The sequence below is a fragment of the Ischnura elegans genome, chromosome 6, assembly GCF_921293095.1.
Source record: "Ischnura elegans chromosome 6, ioIscEleg1.1, whole genome shotgun sequence".
Taxonomy (NCBI): domain Eukaryota; kingdom Metazoa; phylum Arthropoda; class Insecta; order Odonata; family Coenagrionidae; genus Ischnura; species Ischnura elegans.
Window position 1 is genome coordinate 25,509,180 of NC_060251.1, and position 25,713 is coordinate 25,534,892.

A 25,713-nucleotide genomic window follows, 5' to 3' on the forward strand; every position below is an offset into this window, starting at 1 on the left:
TGCTTTAACGCTTAATTGAAATAAGGCTAGATACCTTTCATACTTATGTGCAATCGAAAAATGATAGAAACATATCAAAACCAATGGAGTTGATCGAAACCTGGGGATATGTAAATATCAAAACTTAATTGGAGATTGATAGAAAACACACTTCCCTTGAGTACAAATTCGGTTCATATCGACTTTATGTTGATATTTCCAAATTATTTAAACCTCTCCAGTGTAAAATATTATTTAATGCTTTCCCGGCGAATAATGTGGGTAAAAGTTTCTCGGGATTCCCACCGGGTTAATGTTTTAATATCGGCCAACGTTTCAAGTACCGTCTCGGCACTCATCTTCAGGGCTGAGTATGAATATTCAGCCCTGAAGATGAGTGCCGATGAGTGCCTTCAGGGCTGAATATGAATATTCAGGGCTGAATATGAATATTCATATTCAGCCCTGCAGATGAGTGCCGAGACGGTACTTGAAACGTTGGCCGATATTAAAACATTAACCCGGTGGGAATCCCGAGAAAAGTTTACCCACTCTCCAGTGTATTAATTTGGCTTAGCCCAACTCTAGTTCTCGTTCTCAACATCTTAAATTGACGTAGCCATGGATTTGAAAATTAAAAAAGAACGCCTGTTGGTTCATAACTAAGTATTTAAAATGTTGAAATTCGACTAAGGACAACCGCAAGTTTCGACTAGCTCCAAGTTCACTGGATAGTATATAAAATCAGTAAATAAAATTTCATCTATCAGGAGAAAAGAAAACTAACACTAGTCCTACGAAATCGATTTCACGATTGACGAGCGGTTTCATCAATGGTTTAAGGAATAATAATTCAACGACTCGTCAGGTTCGTGATAATCCAATTTTCGCGAAGTAAAGATGGTAAACGGGGCTAATGAGGGCACAAGGGGATTGCATATAGGAGACCCAATTCCATAGAAGTGATTCCTGTTGACACTTTGGTCGCATTTTAATCTGTTTTCAAAAATGTCCGCGGCGCTGTGATGAGTGCACTTTTTTCCAATATTTTGCATTATAATGTTTTCAATGACGAGGAATAGCATTGATAATTTATAAATTTGATAGATAATGTCATCATGTATATAGATTTCGATTAACACCCTTAATTATACTTTATTTCCCCTTGAAACTAGGATCATTTTGTTCGTCAGCGACGCGAGTGGCGACTTTTGTAAACCCATTTAAATGCGCGGTGGGTGACAACACATTTAGAGGCCGACTTGAGGATCCTCTTTTGTAATATTCGTGGGAGGACACATCATTCTCTCTTTACCGGTCGTATTCAGTCTTTCCTCGTAATTTACAATTCGATTTTTACGCTCTCATCTTGGAATTTTCAGGTTTTGTAGATTAGATCTTTGCCAAAATTTTCCCGTTTCTCAAAAATAAAAAAAATCTAACACCTCAGAAAATACTGAGGTTATATTTTACAATTTGAGAAACAGGCATATGATGACAATGGTCCGTTTTATAAACTCCGAAAATTTTACTCTATTATACTCCAGATTATACTTTTTATCAGTACGTTTTGGGGAAATTGAATCCGAAGGAACCTTATGGATCTTGGGCATTCCTTATCCAGTGAAAATAATTTTTTACTGTGTTAATCACGTCAAATCTCCAGTATATCAACAATGGGTATTCATTCAGCAGCAATAATGCCTACTTCATCTCTGCTTTATGGATTCACAAGACACTGATTAAGAGCGCAAATTCCTGGCACCAATCTGTTCACCGTTTAAGTCTTCGTAAATCTTTAAGTCTCCAAAGGAAGTTAAGCATAATTTAGGAATGGGAATATTCCTTTTGGGATCCCTGTGTTGCATAAGCTGTTTTAGAATGATGGCATCAATTTTTTAAATAGCATTGAAGAAAATACCAGCCAAGCAGGAGAGAGACGTAATTGTAAAGCTGCTTCTGTAAAAAGCAATTTCAATCGTATGTACCCAATGCTCCTTTCGATGGCACGCCTAGTGTGGCCCCATTAAGAAAGTCCAAACCAACTTAACTATCCAACCCCCTCTCCCAACTCCGTTCCCCCTTCCCTCTTACCCACCTATCTCCACATCCACCCCTCCTCCTCCTTCTCCCCTCCCACCCCCCCCCCTCCGACCCATCCCATTTCAACGCATTCAATGAGCAGTATATATAGTTTTGCTCCTCCGCGTCACGTTCGAAGGTTTTAAATCCAAGCCAAAAGGTCTTTCTTAAAGGGTAAGAAAGCCATCCCCTTCTCCACACACACACGTACCCCTTCCCCTCCCCGTCTTCTCAACCCCCTCGGCTTTGGCTGCAGCTACCGTTGGCGGAAGGAATACGAAGGAACATCGCTTCAATTCAGTCCATCGTGGTCAGTTAAGGGTGGACGTTTTTCGCTCGAAGCACGACGGGAAACACACACAAGCTGCGCCGGTTGAGCAGTTATTGTGCGAGGCGCGGAAACCTGGTGCAGTAGGAGAGAGGAGGATTCTTCCACGGAGACCTTTGTTACGGGGGATCAAAGAGGATCGCCATGGACACATCGCAGATGAACGGAAAACCTGAGGGAGCTCCAGACACACCACCACACACTCCAATCATGGAATCGATGACGAGGCTCGTTAAAATTCCTGTGGTGGAGAAGACACTGACGGCCGCCAGCGATGTGTACGAGAAAGTTAAGGTAAGAGCGGTTGTTGTATTTCGTCTCAAGAATGTAGGGAAAAAAGCATGATTATTATTCAATTTAATTTGAAATTCATGCATTTATGGCTCACTCCAGGGAGGCTTTTCATCCTCGCCTTCCAAATATTTTCCAGCAAATTCTGTAGACAATTGTGCAAAAACAGTAATGCGCTAATGTCCATGGCTTTCGAACCTTAAGGGTGCCCGGTTAGCAGTATTATTGTTCAAACATGGCTCTTTAAAGTAAGGATAGCAACATTCGTGTTTTCTATTATTAAGTATATCAGCATGTAGGAGTGCGATGGTATTAGTTACTCTAAGTACCTGGTCGACCATGAAGCATGTGGGTTTTAACTACACGTATGTCCTATTTATTGGACAACAATTTCTCCAGACCTTCTTTAGGTCAGTTCACTGCATTGACCTGCAGAAGCCGACTGCAACGCGAGTTGTCCTGGTTGTATCGGAGTAAAATTCAGAAGAAATAGCGCTTCACTTATGACATCCAACGGAAGCCAAGGATACTTGACTGACAATTGGGCATTTGTGTGATTGATGATGCAACCAGTAGAATGTCAATGTACAGATCCGAGTTTCAATCCAGAGGGTGATATTCCATCTCACCCTTGGGCTCACATGTATAGAAACTATTCTCAACGATGCAACCTAGACGTTGCCAAAAATTTCTCCTCTTCTGAAACATAGTCGTCGGCATGGTGATCGTTATAAAATCCATGGAGGTACCAACTTTGAAATGTAGCAATCAAAAGGAAGTGTGATTATAGGTTTCATCATACTTTTCTTCTTGTCTAGAACGAGACTAAAACTTAAGTGCTTCGCAGGAATAGAAGGATGAACAACTTTGCTATTTCCACAGAGTAGTTTATTAACACCGACCATGGTTTCGTTACAGAATAACATTATCAAGGTGATATATATATCAAGATTATACACCTTGATAATGTTACTCTGTAACGAAACCATGGTTGGTGTTAATAAACTACTATGTGGAAATAGCAAAGTTGTTCATCCTTCTATTCCTGCGATTATGGATTTCCACCAAGTTACGCCCGCTACGATTAATTATCTTAAGTGCTTCATCTGTGACTACAAGAGACGGCTTCTGTGCAGTCACACTTGCGTTTGAATTTCCACCTCACGTTCATCGTACAATTATGGCGTTCGTAAGATCGACACGGTACTTTCCCGATAGTCCATAATGTTTCGGCGTCTCCCTATTACATTTTGCGAGTTCTCGTTCAAATCCCTACCTCAAAAAGTCGTTCCAGTCCCCTGATGGGGCAATGCGATGGGGGTAGCTTAGAGGGTAGGGCCACGGCTTAGCGAGTACCTGCCTCAACGCCGGGTGAAACTTTCGAATAACTCAGCCCAAAATCTTCGTGATTGGGTTTTGTGTTTGCCAGAACTTAATACTAAATATGGTTTATGTGGCAGCATAGTGGATAGAGCGGTTGGCAGCTGATCGAGGATTCCCGGGTTCAAGCCCTGAGTGAAACCCTCGGATACTCCCAAACAAAATTCTCGAAGAGCGATGTGGCCCAGGGAAAGGAACCGGTCTTCCGGCCCTAAATAAGTAATAATCTGGGATTTCCTCTACCCTTACCTATTCAAAGCTACTTTCGGTTTGAATCACTAAGTGTGATAGCAAAGTATTCAATTAATACTAGCTCCGAGAAGAAAGCCAGTCAATCGGGATGCAAATAATACTCTGCGCGGAAATCAGTTAATGGCAATGAATCCTGATCAAAATTTAGTTGGTATAAAGAGAAAAACTCACCTTCCCTATGGTTTCGCAACAGATAAGTTCGTTGGATGCACAGCGCATAGCAGCCCTTCGCGAATGTCATTCAGGGAAGGAACGCAGGCAATGCAATGCTCGCACCGAGTTATGATCGCACCCGGTAACCCCCAATGGTCTTTAAATGGGGATCGGTAAAGGTATGAAAAACTCTCCACGATTAATGGTCGTACCCTGTAACCCATAATTGTGCCGGATGAGGAACGAATAACTGCCCAGTTAACAATGCGGGTTACTGCTGTGGATAGATAGATGCTTCTGGCTGAATCTTTCTTAATAGAATTTTCAAGTTGACGAACTTGCGCCACTGAAAAAGGACTGCATTCTAAAGATATGCCCAATATTATTCCTCTTAACTAAACAAGCGAAATAAATCAGAACTCCAGACTTGTATCTTTTCAATTAAAGAGATAGGAATCTTTGCAGCTGATTTGAGGATCAGAGTCCATGGTCTTACCATATTTTCCTTACTCTACGCGAAGTGACACCACTCTCCAGAGATGAAAATTTTCTCTGACTTTGTAATTGGGAATGTTGGTACCATATTTTTCCATTAATAAATTTCGTGAAATGCAATTTTGAGTAAAACCAAAGGACGGTTAAAAAAGCACAGTGAAATGTAACGCTTATTTTAATCAAAGTATTCGAATTTTTTTTCCATCCTCTTATAACGCGGATTCATTCGGATGAATCGCTTTTGCTATGGCTCAAGGTTCTAACTCGAGAGTACTCGAAGGAGATCTAAAAATAAAATTCTTCCAGGTAAAATGCCGTACATTATGGAGAATTGCAGGCGGCTCAGAGAAAAGTGGGTAACGACCCCTCCCCGCCCCACTTTATCCCCGATGGTTTGAATTCGTGGATTTCTCGCGTAAATGAATCAGGAGTGGCCATGAATATGCTTACATACTTAGATTCACCTCACGAGTGAGTGAAAGCAAACGAACGAAAAAAGATACAATCAACATCGACGAACTCCTTCAACAGTAAATGGGAGACCACCATAACCTGCTTCGAGCATTATAAAACTATCGCCATGCCCTAATTTATATCAGGTATTGAACCTGCGTTCACAGCCAGTATTCGTTTGTGCCTTGTGGACTCAAATACTGGTTATTTGACTAAAATTTGGTTGGCCGTGTATCAGCTTACTTACATACATAGAAGGAAACCCCAACTGTTAAACGTCTGTGAGATTTTTCAGTCACCCCGGAACTCCTTTGATAACTTCTTTTCAGATATCCAGGCCCGGATCTAGAGCAGGGCAAGAGGGAACGTGCCCCGGGCGACAGATTTCAGGGAGGGCGGCAAAATTTTGAAATTTTATTAGTTTATTTTTTTATTTAGTAATTTTTAGTTATTTTATTTAGTAATTTTTCAATTAAAATTTTCAACGATAGTTACTATATTATAAATCATCAAACAATTATATTAATAAAACTTCTCAATAGCAAACACACGGTGTGTATGTTAAATGAAAACTTTTAGGCTATGTCGCCGCGTCAATTTTTGGGTGGCCCAACGTTTCCTGACCGATGATGGTCGCTTTCTCAAGGGAGACAGATTCCCTTGAGAAAGCGACCATTATCGGTCGGGAAACTTTGGGGCCACCCAAAAATTGACGCGGCAACATAGCCCAAAAGTTTTCATTTAACATGGCGAGTACCCGCGAAAGTTTTAACGAATAATTACACGGTGTGTAATTTCAACTAACTCATCTCAAAGAAGTAGCTTACGGATGTATTATGTCTTAGCGGTGGGAGACGTAGAGACGTAGAGATCATGAGAGGGGCGGCATACTGATTTTTGCCCCCCACCCCCTGACAAAACTTCTAATTCCGGGTGTGCGGATTTCCTTTTGATAACGACCTATTTTCCTCAATTTTTAATTTACCTATAGAGCCCAGCTGTTGCGTCCATCTTTCGTGTACCGTCTTTACACGCGCCTAGCTCAAGCTAAGGTCTGGATGGTATCCAACGCAAAACATTCAGTGAAACCGCGAGGAAAACGCCAGCAATGGTGACTCAATCACTGCTAAACAGATAACTAGATCAATCACTTATCTTCTTTCTATAGATAAATCTAGTGCTAGGGCGATACACAAAATAATAAGCATTTCAGTCAAATGCATAGAATTAAGAAATGGTGGATGTCGAAGTTTTTTCGGGTTTCCCACCGGATGAGGTCCTCCATCTCTGCTAGGCAATATAACCATATACGGTGTACAATATAAAACCCTTCGCATTGAATGGGGTATTTCACTAGCGACTCAAAAACCTGCAAATGATAAATATCATTTTATCTCACAATTATCGCAGCGATGGATTACTAAAAATCAGTGGTACGTTTGCAGATAAAAGAAACCGTATGGCTCAGGATTTTTTTTAAATGTGTAACTACAAGCACAAAAATTTATAGCGGTTTCAAGATTACATAAAAGTCGCAGATTTCCAAATTTTTGGCGCGGCACGTAAACTTTTTTCTTTCGTTCGGGGGTTGGATAGGAATGCCAATGTAAAGGGATATACCCACCTTTGAATCAGTCTTTGACTCAACAAAAGTGTAAGGGATTACGTGTAAAACAAATCTTGGAAGCACTAAATGGATGAGTCAATAAATCGGTAAATGTCTAGTCAAGAACCGGATCATTTTATTCAAAAGCAAATTCGCATACTTGACCAGAAAGGCACTTGTCAAATTTTGGTGGAAAAGGTAATGGAATGCATAAAATAAATTGTTAAATAACACAAAATTTCTGGCATCCAGTGCCACTAATAATCGAGCACGTTTGAGGTCCACTAATAGACTAATACCAACTCTACAAGGCTTAGATATTCTTTCCATTCAATCCTGACAAATCTGGGTGGCATATAAATTAAATCGCCCAAAAAATAAAGCTTAGAAATATTGTAAAGATTTCCAAATAAATGCTGTCAACACGAGAAAGTTACAAATTAAGGCGTGCCGGGGGGGGGGAGGTAGCCGTTCCTCCTCCTCCTACATTTCTAGAAAAACTAAAAAGATGGCGATCTTTAAGGTGGCTGCATATTGAAAAATTTTTTTCCATCATCTTAAAAAAGCAGTCATTATAAATAATTGATGAAGATCTAAATACGTCTGTCTACGCATATCATACCATTATCGCTGTCAGGTATTGCATACCACCAAAGAGTGCCGTGGGATGTGATAAAGAGAAAGTAGAGTCTTAATCCACCCTTGACAGGGTAATTAAGTTGTGAAATTAATGCATTTAATACACCATTTCGATTCTGTATCCAAAGGAAAAAGCTGAGCATGGCACGATACCAATGGTGCCAGTATAAGGTGAATATTTCACTTAGTTGTCCGCTTGGATCCATACAAGTCGTCCTGTCAAAACCACGTTTATTTTTTATAAATCGTGTTTTGCGAGAAAAGTGCGAGCTATTTGCCCACATACGCATTGTCAAGCAGAAAAATCCTACCAACATCTGAGATATGATGACATGACTTAACCCTTAACTGGTACCGTCTAACGTACGGTCTAAGAGACCGCTGCGTTTCTAAAATTATTAATATCTTCAAAATTCATATTACAAAACATATATAATCCCCGTGAGCGTCTTATTTTGTATAATAAGGACATAGCACCCTTAAAATTTAACATTCTTATTATTTTTTTCTGAAAATTTGCAACTGAATTTGAGTAGCGGTCTGTGAGACCTCTTGTCACTAAATTGGAAAAACCGATAAACGTAATGCTGGTGGAAATGAATCAAAAAGTTGTTAAAAACAATTCCTAGTGATTTTTGAAGAATAATAGTAATTAATAATTTGGCAGCAAGCATTTTTAGTTGCATAACGTGGATAATTAAGTACATAGCTAAAAAAGTATGATAATAATAACAACTCAGGAGTTTTTTATATCAGCTTTATGATCCTCTTTTAAATAACAATTTTTACTGAAAAGTTGGTTCGTATTTGGAATGCATAATATTAAACATAAGTTTAATAATAGTTGAGAAGTCAAAGAAACATTAAACTAAGCAATAAAAATGACTTAGCAACGTTTTATGAATTTTTTTATTGCGGTCTCCCAAGACCGCACGTCACTGGTAGTGTAACAAGAATTGCACGTCACTGGTTTAGGGTTAAAAATAATTCGCATGGGTATTTGATAAGACGCAATCTTTAACAACACTAATATCGATTCAACCACAGCAGCAGTATGGAAACCAGATGTCTTTAGCTCGATGAATGAGTACTGTTTGAAGGAGCTCTCATAATTATTACGATCACACTTCTTTCATAAAAAAGGTATCGATCTCCATTAAATACTTAAAGTCATAACCCTCATTCATCCAAAAAATACTATATATTTCGCGTTGGGTTTTAATATACCTCATTGTATTAGAAATTCTAAAAATGCGAATTTATCATTATACTTCACAGATAAAAATTCAATGTAGACGTGAATTTTCCCCGGATAAAAATAATAGTTCTTTGGCTTATGCCAGAAGTACCACTCAAACCCGTCAGCACGTTTGCTTCTTTGTAAAAAACATTCTTTAAGCGAGTAGTTATATGTTCTCTTTCCATGCCGCCCATAAAATTTATGTTATTCCTTATTTTCCGCTTCGAGAAATCCTTATTTATGCAAAGGATTCCATGATGCCCTGTTCCACAATCAATAAAAATATATATTCCGTTTCTTCCACATTTATTCATTTATATTCCTTTTCCCTTTACTTATGCAGTTTTTTCTTTCTTTGATTTTCCACCGTTTATTTTTACATTGAAAAATGCAAATAAAGGTCCAAATGAGTTACAGAAGGAGCCGCATTTCGTACTGTGAAGTGATTTGGGGAGGGAATTTGCTTTATAAATTATTAACTTAGTCTAAAACATGCCTCTATCATCGAAATTTTAATCGGTTAATGAAGCTAAATGGATAGCGACCTAATGTACGCAGCGACCAGTATGTCAATTATATGTGAAAGTTTATATGAAAAAGCACCAGAACCACTCATGCACAAAAAAACTAAATAGAGTACACCATGATGTTAATCACCGAATAAGTTTGCTTTAAATCTCAATGGATCGAAGGTTGAGCCATCATAATTGTAACTTATTTGAACAGGCTGTATTATTTTCGCATTTCATTTCAACGAATTTATTTCTATAAAAAGTGCACACCGCCAAGTTCATATTATGATACGGTGTACAATCAGCTGATAATCCCACAATTATTTCGTCATAGATATCATCTTTGAAACACGTGGTATAGGAGAAGAGTATACAGTTCCTTTGGACTTTAACACACACTTTATAAGTCTATGTTTCAAGTAACCCTCAATTCTCAAAAGACGTCTGCGGTCTTTTGGGAGAGATATGTTTTCTGAGAACTATTGTGGGTATTTTAGATAAAAACTGATTTCAACACATACTTTTCTGAGCGAAAGTATGGTGAAATTGTTTTTTATGGTAATGGTGAGCATAGTTTAATCTGGTAGACTATAGTATATATGATCTACCATTATTTGTTTCATAGACGAATAGACTGAGGAGGAATCCCACTGCAGACAATAAACATGCAAAAGTCCCACCATTATGGTCAAAATTAATGTGAAGAATCACCTCAATACATATCATTATGAAAAATACAGCAGAAACGTAATGCATGCCTTATTTTTTAACTCTAAATTTATTACTAGGTAATCTGAGAAAATTTTTAGATATTAGGTTTATGATAAAAAAGCAATAGATTTTCTCTAACGAGTTAGTTTATTTACCATCACTATGTGGCATGTATACGAGATGACTTCAAATTCAAGTCTTTCCTCGCAATCTTTTATTATACAAAATTGTCCAAATCGGAGTTACTCAGCCACATGCACGAACATTCGAAATGAATCCTGGCTATTTCAATGATTTCCTAGTGAGATAAATAATAATTTCACTTACTTTTATTCCACATTACATTCGTTGGTGAATCACGTTGTCGTTCAGCAAAGAACGTGATTTTTCTCTTATCTGCTATTATGTTATGTTGGTTCTTAATTTTATGACTTCGGCGAAACTACATATTTTTGTGACTTGGTTCATACTTCTGTGATTGGTTTGACCGCTGATTTACTTGTTCGATATCCTGTCAAATATTTTATATATTTCATTAATATAATCACAAAATAAACAAAGGCTTACAATTTAAGGTAAAAACATAACCCAACGATTAAAACGAATCCAATCAGCGAATGTAGTTCTGCATTTAATATCAAATACCGTTAAAAATTTATAACTTTCAATGAAGTTGGTTATAAATACTATTTTTTTTATTCTTCACACAGATTGTGGTAGGGTTCGAAATTTCAAGTGGATTTGACAGGACCTTGGAATGGTTGGAGGTATCATTAAGGCAAAGTCTTTTCATGCTAACGTGCAATCACTTCGTAAGGATAAAAAACGATCTTGGGAAACTTTGTGGTATTCCATCACAAACTTTATTAGACGAGGAAACTTTTACTAAACGACATAAATTTTAAAAAATAAAGCATTTTAAAAATACCGCCTGATGATGGCGCTAAGACGTTGAAACCCGGGTCGTGTTCTAGTTTTTATTCACGTAGTTTAATAAAAGTTTCCTCACCTAATGAAGTATGTAATCACTTGATGTGCAAATGAATAAAAAATTATTGCAACGAATTGGGCAGCGCCAGTTTCGCTCCAGGTCGCAAATGTAAAGTCATGAGGGGGAACTATGTCTGATGAAAGCTTCAAAGGAGAGAAAAGAAGTGGGACCTTGCGAACCCTGAGGCCAATAGCTGAGTTCATTCAACACTTCATCCTCCTTCCGACCCTGGGAACTATGTCACGTACGCCCACATCTAATTGCATGTTTTTATTTTACCAGTGTTCTAACCTTGCATTTATTTAAGATAGGAAGTACTAACCGTTGTCATATTTTGCCTTTTCATGAATGTGTTATTATGCAAAATATTTTTTGGCCGGGTGGTGTGTACGTAGGGATTGCCTTGCATGATGGAGATTGATCACCCTCTGTCAAACACCCTAGAGGTGGCTCGCAGTGTGTTATGTAGATGTAGATACCTTTCTCCCATTAGCCTCTAAATAGTTACCAACTTTGCTTCTACATTATGTGTGACAGTGATGCCCCTCACCCTTCTTTTTCGTGCTTCTAGAAGGAATCTAAGCATCTAATCTGTCACTATAACCATACGGTTTTTTTTCGGAATTAATAACTTTGGCCGTTTATGTGCTAGGGTGAGAGGGAATGATGAAAACCGCGATAAATGGAGGGTATTTGCTGACCGGGGAAGATTAAGGAAAAGACCCAAGGCATTAATTTATTTTGGTTTTAATAAGAAATAGCGCGATTTTTGCTCTGACTGTTGCATTGTTTTCGAGCGATGGCGATAGGTTTCCAGGGGCCAAAAGAGTGATCACTCGACCCATCACTCTCTGAACGATTATTTTTATCGTCCCCTTTTTCCATCGCTTATTCCGTCACTTTCCGTATTTACAACCGGCATTCAATTAAAAGCCAAGTGTAGCGTTACTATCGCTGTAAGCGGCCGTGCGTTATGATTAGCTGAAAGATACTGATACTTTAGCGATGGAAAAAGGGGTGGCCTAATGCCTCGTTCAGATTGCGATTGTTCCAGTAATCGTTGGATCTATCGTGCATTCACACAACGATGGTTAAAATCTGTGCTGCCATCTGGTGCTGACATCTAAAGTGAATGAGATTTTGACGGTTAACAAAGGAGTTGAGGTATGAAGAGTCAAGATATTACTGTGTTGAACGTGTATTTAACGAATAATTTTGCTTCCACCCATAATCTTCCTTGCTTGGATAAATCCATGAAAAAAATGGAGCTGAAGGAGCTTCACGAACTTTTCATCTTTCTCTTGACGCTTCCTCTTCCGGTCCTCCAGCGCCTAACCATCGTTAAGTGGCAACGTTAGGAAATACGTGAACTATTGTCCCGACATGCATTCACACAGATAGTTCTATCAACTATCGTTACGACGATCGCTCGGACAATCGTTATCTAAACGGGGCATGAGAGATAAAAAGGGAAGGAATTTCCATCCCTCGAGCTATCGCGGAAACTGATCACGTGAAACGGTTGTTTTTCCGGCATCATTGGAGCGATGGCTGGAGTTATCGCTTGGATGGGACGGAAAAATAATCATGTTATTCCGGCTTAAGTCTTTGTGACGAGAGAACTGGAGTAAACGCCCATGGAAAGAATGAGAATTATTTTATTTTATTTTGATGTCACGAGGAAGTGGAATATTAAAAAAGGGAGTAAAGAAAGGCACTATTGGTACATTCGGTGTCTTCGGTCCCATGTTGACCCCATTAGCGTCTGATAATTTTTTTAAATTAACATTACTGTTTTGATCATTTTAGAATTTAGCAATACTTTTTTTGAATGTTTTAAACTTTCTAGTTTGATTCAGAATTGTATATTTTGTGATTAAGAAGATATTGATAAAGAATATGGTTGATTGATGAATTTGGAAATGTGAGTCAATGCTTTGAATCCTGACAGAAATTTGAGTTCTTTGCAATGACAGAAGAATCATCCACAGTTTATACAAAAACCAAGTAGCGGTGATGAAATCAGGACCCAGCTGTGAAAAAGAAAAAAATGAGGAGAGGAGTGAGACAAGGCTGCGCTTTGTCGCCCGTAATTTTCAACGTTTACATCGAGAAAAGCATTAATGAAATCAAAGAAAAGGCCTCGGAAGTAAATATCCGTAGAGTGAAAAATAGTACGCCAAGGTTTGCCGATGACATATCCGTCATAGTAGAAACAGAAGGATTTCAAAAATATTCTGGTTAATATGAGTGGGGTAATGGATAAATATGAGCTGAAAATAAACACAAAGAAAACCAAGGTTTTATTATGCGGCAGGAGAGAAGAAGTCAAGACTAAGATTAAAATAGGGAAGCAAAAACTGGTAGAGGTGGATGAATTCTGTTATTTGGGAAGATCTAGCGACGGGAGAAGCGAGAAAGAAATTATCAGCGGAATGGCCCAAGAGCATTCCACCAAAAGGGAGACCTGGTAACAGTGGGAAACTAAAATGTGGAAGAAAAGAAACAATTTTTAAGAACCTACATTTGGAGTATGCTCCTATACGGAAGAGAGGCATGGACAATGACCGCAGCGGAGAAAGCAAGGATAGAGGCCTTCGAACTGTGGAGCTACAAAAGAATGAGGAGGATCAAATGGGGAGAGCGAGGTAGTAATGAGGAAGTCCTAAGAAGAGTAGGATAGACGAGAAGCCTCATGAAAACCTTAATAAGAAATCCTTGCGGCTTTCGCGGTGTGGTGGGGATTCAGCAGACTGGTTTTCGGGGTTACTACCGCGTAGATTCATCTCTGCAGACGACAGTTTCGCCGGACTTGCAGCAGGCTTCTTCAGGTCAATGAAGTGGAGATCCGTGGTATCGCCCGTCTCTTATACACCCCGTCGGGGACCGGTGCCTACTCATTGGCTGGTTCAGGAGGCCCGGGTGGACTCTCATTGGTCCGCTTCTCCCGGCTCTGTCCTGTCTCTCCGGGTTTACTCTTGAGGACTCTTCTCCATGTATAAGGGAGCTGGTATCCTTCTCTCTATTAAGGTTGCTCGGTGTCTTCATAATCTCTGTGTATAAGAGACGGGCGATACCACGGATCTCCTCTTCATTGACCTCAAGAAGCCTGCTGCAATGCCGGCGAAACTTTCGTCCGCAGAGATGAATCTACCCGGTAGTAACCCCGAAAACCAATCTTCTGAAACCTTAATAGGAAAATGGAACAACCTTACAGGCCACATCTTGAGACATGATGGCCTTATGAAGACAATCTTCGAGGGACAAGTGGATGGGTAGAACGGAAGAGGAAGACCTCGAACGAAATATGTGGAAAAGGTAAAGAAGGATGTGAAAGAGAAGAAATACATAGATTTGAAAATTAGCTGATAGGAGAACTGAGAGGAGAGCTTCGTCAAACCAATCTTAGGATTGTTGACCAGTGACGATGATGGGATAGTCAAATTCTAACATAGCCATATATATTTTTCAAGATTGTAATAAGTTTTTCGTCTCTATCAATTCTGATATCTCCTTTGCGCAAGGAACACAGCGAATTAATTTATGTTTGGAATACAATAAAAGGATACAGTCAGACGTGACACTTCATAGATAAACATTGAATACCTGATAGACATTAGGCGAGTAGGCTGCATGATACATTATAGATGGGTATTTTATTTAATAGATACGAGATACGTAAATTAGTTCATTGTTAATAAATTAACAAATAGGTAATAATATAAAATATAGGCATAAGAGGAGATGCAAACACACATGCATACAACCATAGAAAGAGATCAATTAGGATCAGGAGGGCAGCCAGGAATTAAGGCTAGGGGGGGTTTTAGGCACAAATAATACATCCGGGTGTGGGGGTATTGCATACCAACCAGGGTAAGCAGGAGTTGAGGGGGCCCTCCTCCAGAAATATTTTAAGAATAATGGTTCAAAATGGCGAGTTTTACGGCTTTCAGAGATATTTTATTAATCCTAAAACTATTCTACAAGTAATACTGATCCAAAAAAGTAAAATGGATTAAACTTCAAAATTTCTCTGAGCTCTGGGGGGGGTTTTATCCTCCAAACCCCCCCCCCCTCGTTGCGCCACTGATTAGGATAAAACTATATTTCGGCAAGCACAAATGATCATAAATGGTAGTAATCCGCGTCATATGCTTAATCGGTGGAATACTTCCTTAATATCGATGATAGGTTTTTATCTAGCGCTATCTGTTCCTCATGAGACAACGTCGCAGATGCCAACCGTAATCATTGTAATTTTTATCCCTCATTGCAAACAGCGATCCACTTCTCATTTGGCAAACAGTGATACTCCTCTTCATTTTTTCGCCAATCGATAGATGGCGCGTCGGTCTAGGTTTATTATTGCTCCCACCGAGAATTGCCCAACGAGAGACTTGTCCACTGCCAGATTAAAATGCCATGGGAACTCGTCGCTAAGGAGGCGACGAAGATAAAAGACAAGAGCTCCCATCTCTCAATTATCTGCCAGATTATAGGACGAACTTTCCGAAAATATCACCCTTCGATCACCGCTCGTCGATGGCTGTTTGTACAGATGTGCTCCATGAGGGGACGATGATAGGGTGTCGGTTGATAACTGCTTCTTGCGAGCAAGTGGCATGAAGAGGGTCGAAAATCGAAGCTAAATGGTCTGGAAACTTCGATACTTGGGATCCGAAGTTACCAACCGAAAGAGATTATACTCAGCACCCATCAATGTTCTCATGACACCATTTATTTAAATAATTCCTTTGAAATAATTAAACAAAGTTAATACACAAATCACAGATATTTTTATAGCAATATTGTTTTAATGATTTATTCGGAATTTCTAAATAATGAAAGAATCTGCTCCTACATTGAGTGTGGCATGTTATTTTTTTTCAACAGAAATTTAGTGTATACATCAAAGAGTATCACTACTTCGTTGTATATATTCTTATAAAAAAATATTTTCAGAGTGGGTGTCTAGTAAACATATCTTCATCATATTCATCCGAGTTTAAAAATTATTTTATTACTGAAAATGGCACAAGTTTTAATAAGTTAAGCACAGTTTAATTATGAGCCGTTTCCAAACAAATTCAAAACAGTTGTTCGATTTTATTTGTAATATGGACATAAAGGTGTAAAACATGACAAGCTTCCCAAATACATTCGATACCTTCATTGCAAAAACTCTCAACAATGGCCCACCGATTCAAATCCGCTCCTCTAGTACTACTAGGGCTACTAGATGAGCAGTGGAGACATCGACATGCACGTCTTGAAATATTCATCAAACTCCCATTTTGATGTATTCGCTTAAAATGTTTGTCTAATTTCGTAACTTATGGAGAAAATTTGGACTAGCTGACCACCCTAGAATCGTAAGCTCGGATGTAATACAGTGATACAAATCAAATGAGTCATCTGTAGAAAAATTAAGCGTGAAAAACACATTTTTTCCATTTTGATAATTTTATTGCTTGATGATACTTTAGTGTTATTCAATGTCAGAGACGCAAATTTTATAAAGGAATGATGCTATAGTAAACGAGAGATATGTACTTAAGAATCACTGAAGGCAGTGAAGATATCCCTTCTTATAAATCTCACTCTTACTACATTTTGGGACCAATATGAAACCATTATTCCCGTGGGAAACCAGAACAGCCCCAAATAACGAATAATATCGGGAGAGGAATGGATTATAAGGGATCTGAAGACCATTTGAAAAGAATGCATAAGGTTCGAAGTTAAAACGAAGAAATCGAGTGAATGTATTGTAAGAGAATCCGGAAGCGACTAAAATTTCACGATTGAATAAGGTGATTAGGGCAAAATAATGAGTAATACCTAATAGGAGCTCGGGTATGAGAAAAGGAAGGTGACACCAAGGAAAAGGATTAATACAGGTGCCTATAAGGAATTCAAGAGAAATCCATTGCTGCAGACAGCTGCCAAGCCCGAATACCATTCGATAATTAGTTAGCCAAACCCAGAAAGGAATATCTTAATGGATTTAATGTTTGCCCGGAATACCTTGTCAGGGAGAAAAAAGAAACAGCTTAAAGTCTTTCCGCGAATTTCGATAGAAATCTGAGGAGCTTAAGAAGCCGATCAAGTATGCTAAGTATTCGTTTCCGTAATTTTCAATTTCACAACACATTACTATATTTAAATAAAAGGTTGTTTGGCGTTCAATAATATTTTGATTGATTTTTATTTTTAAACGTATTCGTTGAGTTTATGCTTACAGACAGGTTACTTAGAAAATAAGAGGTCTAGAATAGAACAAATTATATTGATTTTACACAGAATTCTTTGGCATGTAAAAAGCCAGCAATTTTTCCAAACTTACATGGTTCGGAATATAGTGGCGAGTGTATTTCTTGATTTTATTATTCTTCTGCTTACTATTGCCTAATATAAACTATGGGATTCTGTTTCGAAAATATTTCGAATTCGTTCATACCCGGACATCACATTCCGGCTCATTGATCTTGGTATTCTGCTCTTTCGTTTTTCCTACATCTTCCGCCCATAACTCCTTTATAACATATATGTACCCATAAGTTCCCACTCTCTGCGCCAATCATTTTGGTCATTTCTTCAACTAATTCTCGGTCAACAACGTGCTTCACATCTTGAACTCTAAAAATCTTTTTTCATCATCGTTTCAAAATATTTTCCCTCTCCGCACCTTTCAACTGGAACCTTTTAATGAAACCAATTATCTGGGGAGTTATTTAAACCCTTACTTTCTAACATAGAGTCATTCATAAAGATATACACGCAAGCAAATACTTTCATGTGCGACATTTATACTCGACGATATACACATTTACGTTGAATTTTTCATGATTTGTACTGCCTGTGATTTTTTTACACTGCGGCTCATATGGTATCTTGTGACGTAACATTCAAGTTCCTCCTGACTTCCATCTGTTCCCTATTGCTCCGTGCTGCTGATCCGTGATAATATTGACCCGTGTAAACAAATAACAATCCTGCTCTCTGCATAAGACTTTTTGCACTGCTTTTTTATTTACAGCCTCACCGAGGAATGTCCATTCATCAAATATTTCCCGTGGCTTATCTCCTTTGGTGCAACTTTTACTCTTTGTCTGATAAATGTATCACTAATTAAATTTCCCCTTAAGCATATGCGCTACCAAAGTAACTACGCAAAAAATTCGCTGATCTTATTCAAGTTTATGGAAATTAATTCCGTATTCACTGGCTCGTTATTACTAACTCACCAGATCGGGGTATGATATTCGGCCAATATTTGAGATGATTATCAGAATTTAACTCATTGTCTAGTCATTTTTCTACGTAAAATACTGGCAAATCATTTCGTCCTGTGCATGAAAAAGATTATTCTTCCACAGTTCACGAAAATTCAATACATAAAAACATAACCTTCAAGGTGCATTTCCCTTTGCTTCCAATTTTTGTTTTTGAGTAAGTAACTTATCAATGAAGCCAAATTAGGCAATATATTTCCCGTTATTCTTTGATTGGATCTACAGGGAAACACAGACACTACGAATTTTCATCAATGTAGTATGGCATACGTAAATAGCACTATTCATAAAAACAACAATTCTATCAGTACTTATGAACGCTCCGAGAAAAAAAAATTATTCCGTTTAACCTCCGTGCTCTCAGTATAGCTGCGTAAATAGCTATTTATCTATCCGGTACAATGAAAATAATGTATCTTCTAGCCACATCAAGCAAAAGGCGTTGAATAATTCATTATCAAAATTCTATTTTCAGCACTTGAGAGATATGGTAATAAGCTTTCATGCGCGTCGTTGAGTGTAAAAATGGAAACCATTCACTGCAAAAAAACCTTTTCGCTGTATTTATCCAACTTATCACTCTATGATATGATCAAGGGTTGCCTAATGCGGGACTCTTTAAGCAACCACTGGGAATTACAGTCGGTGCAGACAAGCTCCAAGTATTGGATCTCCAACTCTTAAATAGGAAGACGATACGATGTGCTAAGTTTCATCGTCGATATTTGTATTTTGAACAACATGCCATCACCAAGGAAGTCTCTTTCCTAGCAGACTAATAGTGGCGGCATAGGGTTTATAATGAGTGGCGGCATGAACTTAGTGGCGATACTTTTTCCTCGTGGTTTTTAAGCTAAAAGAAAGCTATTTTTACTTATAATTTTTGTTTTCGCAAGTTGCTGGACTGACTCAGCAAGAATATCTTCATTTTTCTTAGCTCTTCTGCTCCACTACAAGCGGACATCTTTCTCAATAAGCACACATTTTCTTTCATTTCCTTGGCGTTCATGAATACTATGATATGAACCTTTCATTTATCTCCGTTAACTGGAGTCTTATGGACCTTGAACTTGGCCTCCATATTGATCTTCTAATTTCCGTGATAGCAGAGGTCGGTATTTTTTTTTCTTAGTCACTATCTCTTCGCTTGAAGGGATTTGGAAAATTAGGCCATCCCCATACATATTTCGACATTTTCGGATGTGAAATTTCCGTTATGGCTTACAACTTTCGAGCTGATTGTAGATTTTCAGCCGTTCGAGAGGCATGTTTTACATTTTTTAGGGCATCATAATTAAGTGTCTTGTGTCCTTATCTCTCCATAGTCAAGAGGAAGAATCACACCCATTTTCTTTCTTTTTCGCGACGATTAGCAAGCTTAAAACTTAAATTATCATTTTTAAATTATCTTGATGGTGTACAGATTGGATCTTTGACAATAATTTCCTTTATCTCACTTATTATTATTTTACTTTTAGGAAAATACATAGGCTTAGTTTTACGATTTAGGTACAGGAAAATGTTTATAAGGGTGTAATTTACGTATCATTAAAATTTCAAGATAATGGCTTTGGTTTTAAACAAGTAATGCACCATCACGCATTTTAATGAAGATAGAGTTCATATGTTTTTAAAAATTCTCAAAGCAATTTTTATGAAAGGTGATCATGTCTTACTTATTGACAGGTAGAAAACTAGTTTCGTAAAAATGTTACCTCTTTTAACAAGAATGCCATTTGCGACAGAACTAGAATTTCTTTTTCCAATTATTTGAAGAAAATAATGACGCTTTTCCCGTAATATAGAAAAAATAAGTACAGAAACTTCACACTCTTTGTATGTTAGAGGTAAAACTCAATGATCGTATCGTATGATGGAGATTACTCAACAAATATCAATGCCCCAGCCAATATTCTAATCTAATCGTAAAATATGTGATTAAGTAGATAATATTCACCTCGCGAAATTTCTGAAAGCCATTCCGTTTTACCTTGAGATTGCATAATATTGACAAGAGAAAATAACAGTGATCATTATTATCCTCGTAAAGGATCGATAAGCGTTAATATAGATGTGATCGAAAAAAATACTTGATTGATAAAATAGTCAATTCTTCCTCATTTTATATTGTACATATTATATAATGATTTATAGGGTTTCCATTAATAAAACACAAGTTCCAAAATCCTTACTGAAATAGAGACACAAAAAATATTTATTTAACAATCGATTTATATGAAAAAAAAAGATTTTTTCAAATTCCACCGTAAAAGTTGGCAACATTTTGAGGCCATTGTATTCTTTCCCAATTTCATTTCATGAGTTTAGACCTTCTGCCGAGTAGTCTCGGGTCATCTAGAAAATGAAACTGAAATTATAAAATTCTTTCACTGCTAAATCCTTTTACTAACTACTTCCAAAATGCGCTGACACAATGCCATTACAAATGGCAACGTTCACTCAGACACGAAATCGCAGTGAATAAAAAAATAATTTGGTAGATGGCTGGGAAAGATAAATTGATATGTTATGACGAAGAAAATCATTTCCATTCAGCCAATTGCTCGCGCGTGTAACATGTCAAAACGGAATTTCTGCCCGCTCATCATGAGTTGATGACGTGATTAGAAATGTGGGTTATTTACTCGTCCAGGGAGAACCTTAAGTTGGGGGAAGGAATCGCTCACAGGAGTTTGAACAACAAAAACACACGCGGTCCATGCACAAGGTCAAGGAGTAGCGGAAAAGCGGCGACACGCTCATCATGGTTTCATGAGGTAATCAACTTATATGAGGAAGGGGGGTGATAATGCCCCTCAATTTTTCGCCGCGAATATCTCGATCATAAATTAAAAGGGCGTAGGCCATATTGTGAATTGAAGAGGGAAGTCCATGAAGGTAGGAGATGGTAACAGAACACTTTTTAAATACTCCATGGAAATCTACCTTAATAGGTAGAATACTTTAATACTATCTCAGTTAACAATAAAATAAAAAGTTTAAACGGACACAATCGTTTTGAGGGGGGGCCTAGTCCGATCGTTTGTTCAAGTAAAGATCGCAGCAACAGGCGAGATGTAGTGGGTTGGGAAATGAAGAAAATTTTCTACAGTGTATTCGTTTTTTATTACGTATTTTAGCTTAATGCCTAATATTCGCAAACTTTCGGAAGAAGACTCTGTTCGCTCCCTAAATCATCCTCCTATATTAAATCCCTTTGTTACCTTGCCTCATAAATATTCTAGTTCTTTCGAAATCAACTTTTATGGATGCGAGACATTCTGAATCATGCAAACTCTTCAATAAGACCTACCATTGCATTATTACCCAGCCTATGCTTACCTATCACCCTATTTCCTTTAATGCTCGTACCGATTTTCTTTCTTATAGGAAATTTCATCCTAAATATTATGCAACCAATAATTAGTTATGAATTTACTCTCTCTCTATTCTATGAATTAACCTGACTGGGCCATCCTGCGCCAATGGCCAACGTGCCCCTGTCTCCCCTAATGACATTGAGTTTGTGCCGGTGATTGGCCTGGCTCATGATGATAGAACTAATTAATACCTAGTTATGTTGTTGTGAACGGAATCAAAAATAATGTATTCTTATCTCACACTCCTGTGAAATACATATGCTTGTCACAAGATCCAAGTTTGTTAGTCCCTTGATAACAATATGGTTGCGCCGAAGCCGTCTGTAAACTAGTTTAAAATTTGACGAATACCATGAAAAATGTGTGTAATATTCCGAGTCTGCCACGGCGGCGGTGAAATTTACACGAATTGCAATGAGAAAAAATCCCCCTGAACCGGGAATCGAACCATAGACCTTCGGCTTTCCGGGCCAATGCGTAGATCGCTGCGCATTTTAGTTCCCATGGCAATTTTTCCAAAGCTCATGGTAGGTCTAAACTTGAAAAGAGTGTTAAACTGACTCCCTCAAAGCTAATGTCATAGTTGTTTCTATGACTCACCTTGTTCGTTTTCGATGATGACAAAAGCCGGCAGTTTACGAGGTTGGAGAAGAGCGGTGATCTTAGCATTGGGATCATCCCAAGTAAGCCTTTCTGATCACGTGATTCAAAGGAAGGGGAAGAATGGCAATGCATATAGATTTTGTATAATGCCAAAGAGCGACAAGAGACTTGTGTAATCATTTTGATTGGATTAGAGTATGATGAAATATTATATCGGGTGAATGTAACGGCTAATTTCGTGCTAGTCATTGTCAGTTTAGGGACGGAAAAGATGGGAGAAGAGAGGGCATAGGACGCCGAATAGAATATTCAACCTTCACTGATCATAAATTAGGAATACGAGCATTACAATTCGCAAGATGGCTGATGTACTAAATTCATAATTATGTGACCTTGGCATTTTCATGGCAAGTATATATTCCCTAAGCAAACAATTTTATCTCAGTATTTTCTCGGTGGTAAAAATTTGAATTTGATATGCAGGTAAATTTTACTACACAGGTTCGCTACATATACCCAGGTAATTACAAGATTGATTATGAAATTTAAAATGCGCATGTTACTCCACTACAACAATTCAATCTTCGACTTGGTGACAGTGACAGATGTGTTGGTTTGAGTAAAGTCCCTGGCTCCATGGAAAACCCAGATATAGCTCCTTTTAAATCAATCGCTTAGAAGGCACTCAATCAAGCATTAAGTATTTCACCGGGAGAGCAGTGATTTTTTTTAGACCTGGTGGTGTTTATCTTGAAAGGCAATCTTCATTTTTTTTAAATTGTCCACGAATTCGTACCTCCGAGGTTCAGTCTTTATGTAATTGCCCTTTGACAGGGAAATTTATTAATTAGTACTCCATTCCCGTAGGTAAGGACCCCAATCTTATTTGAAATTATGAATTATTACGGGTAATAAAGAAAGCCATTACGGCCAGTATACACTTATGGCGTCCAAAGTAGAATAAATTACAATTAAATTAATTTTTGATGGCCTAATTGACTCACGTGACAATTAAGCCAAAAAGTGGTATTAAGGAGGGTAAACGTTGCAAATGTTACTCAGCATTTGCTTGGAATGTGAAGTTCTTCTCACATTGAGATACATAGGAACTTACTTTGAGGACGAGGAATCTTTTTTGAATTCTTGGAAGACGCATTCAAAAATAAAATTAGTTTAAAAAATTAAATTATAAAATCGAAAATTTTTAATTATCTCATTTTTCCTTCTTTAGTATCCACCAGATAAATTTAACAAATAGACTAACAAAGTTATTCTTCTTCGACATAGTCACGAACGCTGAACAGCCAAAATTATATTCACCTTCACCGCGAACAGATGCGAAATTATCGCTGATGGAGGCGAAAATAGACCAGCGCCAAGGTGTGGAGGAGATGCATATGATTGTACAACCTTCGCGTCCGGCATCTTAATAGGCGGGAGACCTCTGGTCCAGCCAAAACGCCTCCATCTCGAGAGCCGCGATGACGCGCTAGTTTTCGGTAACCTTGCGACAGAGCTAGACTTTCGTGAGCCGAGTATGTGAAGAAAATCATGACAGCTTCGCCTTGGTGACCGTCCAAAATGCTCTGTAAAGTGCGAAGTCAGGCATTTGCGCGCCCAAGAAAATACAGGGCTCGTAAATATGCGAAATTTTCTCGCGAAATGATGGAACAACTTCCGTAATCATTTGCTTTATTTATGGCTGAAGTGCTAGGGCAATAGCCTTCGAATGAACCAAAACAAAAAACCTCAAAGAGTGCGGAGCGACAAACGGAAAGGAACTTCTGTTTCCTATCCAAATTGTGTGAAATCCACACGCTTGTGTGCTAATTCAACCCTCACATATCAAGCCTACTGGTAATTTAAGATCCACATACTGAGTGAGAGACTTACGAAGAGCAACAATAGAATTGCCAACGAAGAAATAACATAAAAATTCTAAATTCTATTTTATGGCACCAACATATTGCCTGGTAAGCAAAAATAAGAACATTTAAAACAATCGTGGAAAGTGCGATGACACATGGAGCAGAGGTGTGGGACATTAAGGAAAAATCAGAAATAGGTTATTGACGACTGACAGAGATTACTTGATGAGTTACAGAAAGAGTAGACTTGATAAAGTTAGAAATTATACAGTAATGAAGTTGATGAAATTGGAAAGAGACAATCGATGGAAGCAACAACTCTGGTTTGGCCATGTTAATAGGATGGATGACACCAGATGGAGAAGCAAGTATTGGATTTTAGACCTCCAGATAAACGGAAAAGAGGAAGACCAAGACTGAATAGGGTAGTTTCCTTCATCAAAGAAAACGAAAGGCATTGATTGCGAGTGCTTACCCACCATTAGTGTAATCATAATTTGCAAATTATTTGGTTTTAGAAATCCCAGGTTAAATGAATGTTGATGGTCAATTTTAACCTTATTTTGAAAAAGGCCAGATTGGCGCCCATGCGATGCCACTCCACGTTACGTCACAGGGGCATAGATGCTATATGAGTAGTCAGGAGATTTACATCGTCTGAGATTACCAATGCATGCTTGTGGCACAGAGCTGAGGGAAACATCTCTAATTGCCTGTGGTCGGAAAGTTTCCCTCGTTTGATAGGGTATTAATAATCCTTCTTAAAGCCAAGCGCTACCTGCTAGCAGGGTACTCTGCTACCCGCTAGCAGCCTGCATCGTAGCGGCGCTAAAGGCCTCTCACCAAGGTGGCCTCGGTGGCCTCATACGGCGGCAGCTGGAACCAGAATGACGTTACGCGGGCTTTTCTTAGGATTCATACTTAGCCGTCGCGTTTTCGCACGCTTGAAAATTTTCACTTTTCATTTAATCGCGAAAAATAGATATCGTCATTAAAAAATCTAACAGCGTGTAATACGTGCTCCAGGAGTAATAATCTTTCGATTTAGGCAATGAAAAAATAATAGAAAACCACTCTATTCGAGAAGGGGAATAAGGAGAACAATTAAACAAACGGAACGAGAGAAGAGGAGAGACATATATAGCTGGTTGTTTACGACTTCTGTTGTTTTCCAGCACTCGTTTTCCACATCTATCTGTCATGACACTAATCTTCTCTCACATATGTATTAACCTCATTTAAAATACGTGTGAATAACATAATATATTCAAATGGATTAGTCGATTTCCCACCGCCTTCATAGGTAGGTAGGTAATAGGGTAGTTTCCTTCATCAAAGAAAACGAAAGACATTGATTGCGATTCGTTACCCACCATTAGTGTATTCATAATATGCAAATTATTTCGTTTTAGAAATACCGGTTTAGACGAATGGCGATGGCCCATTTTTATC

General features: G+C 38.2%; 1 protein-coding gene across 3 annotated transcripts in view; it reads left to right on the plus strand.

The window, feature by feature from the left end:
- Positions 1–2,228: 2,228 nt before the first annotated feature.
- Positions 2,229–25,713, plus strand: part of LOC124160205 (lipid storage droplets surface-binding protein 2-like) — a 46,313-nt gene continuing 22,828 nt past the window's right edge. Inside the window, exon 1 of one of the 3 annotated variants that reach the window (XM_046535993.1) lies at positions 2,229–2,683. In XM_046535993.1, coding sequence (XP_046391949.1) covers positions 2,534–2,683 — 150 coding nt within the window. In that variant the 5' untranslated portion in view covers positions 2,229–2,533. The remainder of the gene's footprint in view (positions 2,684–25,713) is intronic. The other 2 variants (XM_046535995.1, XM_046535994.1) reach the window with 2 other exon arrangements.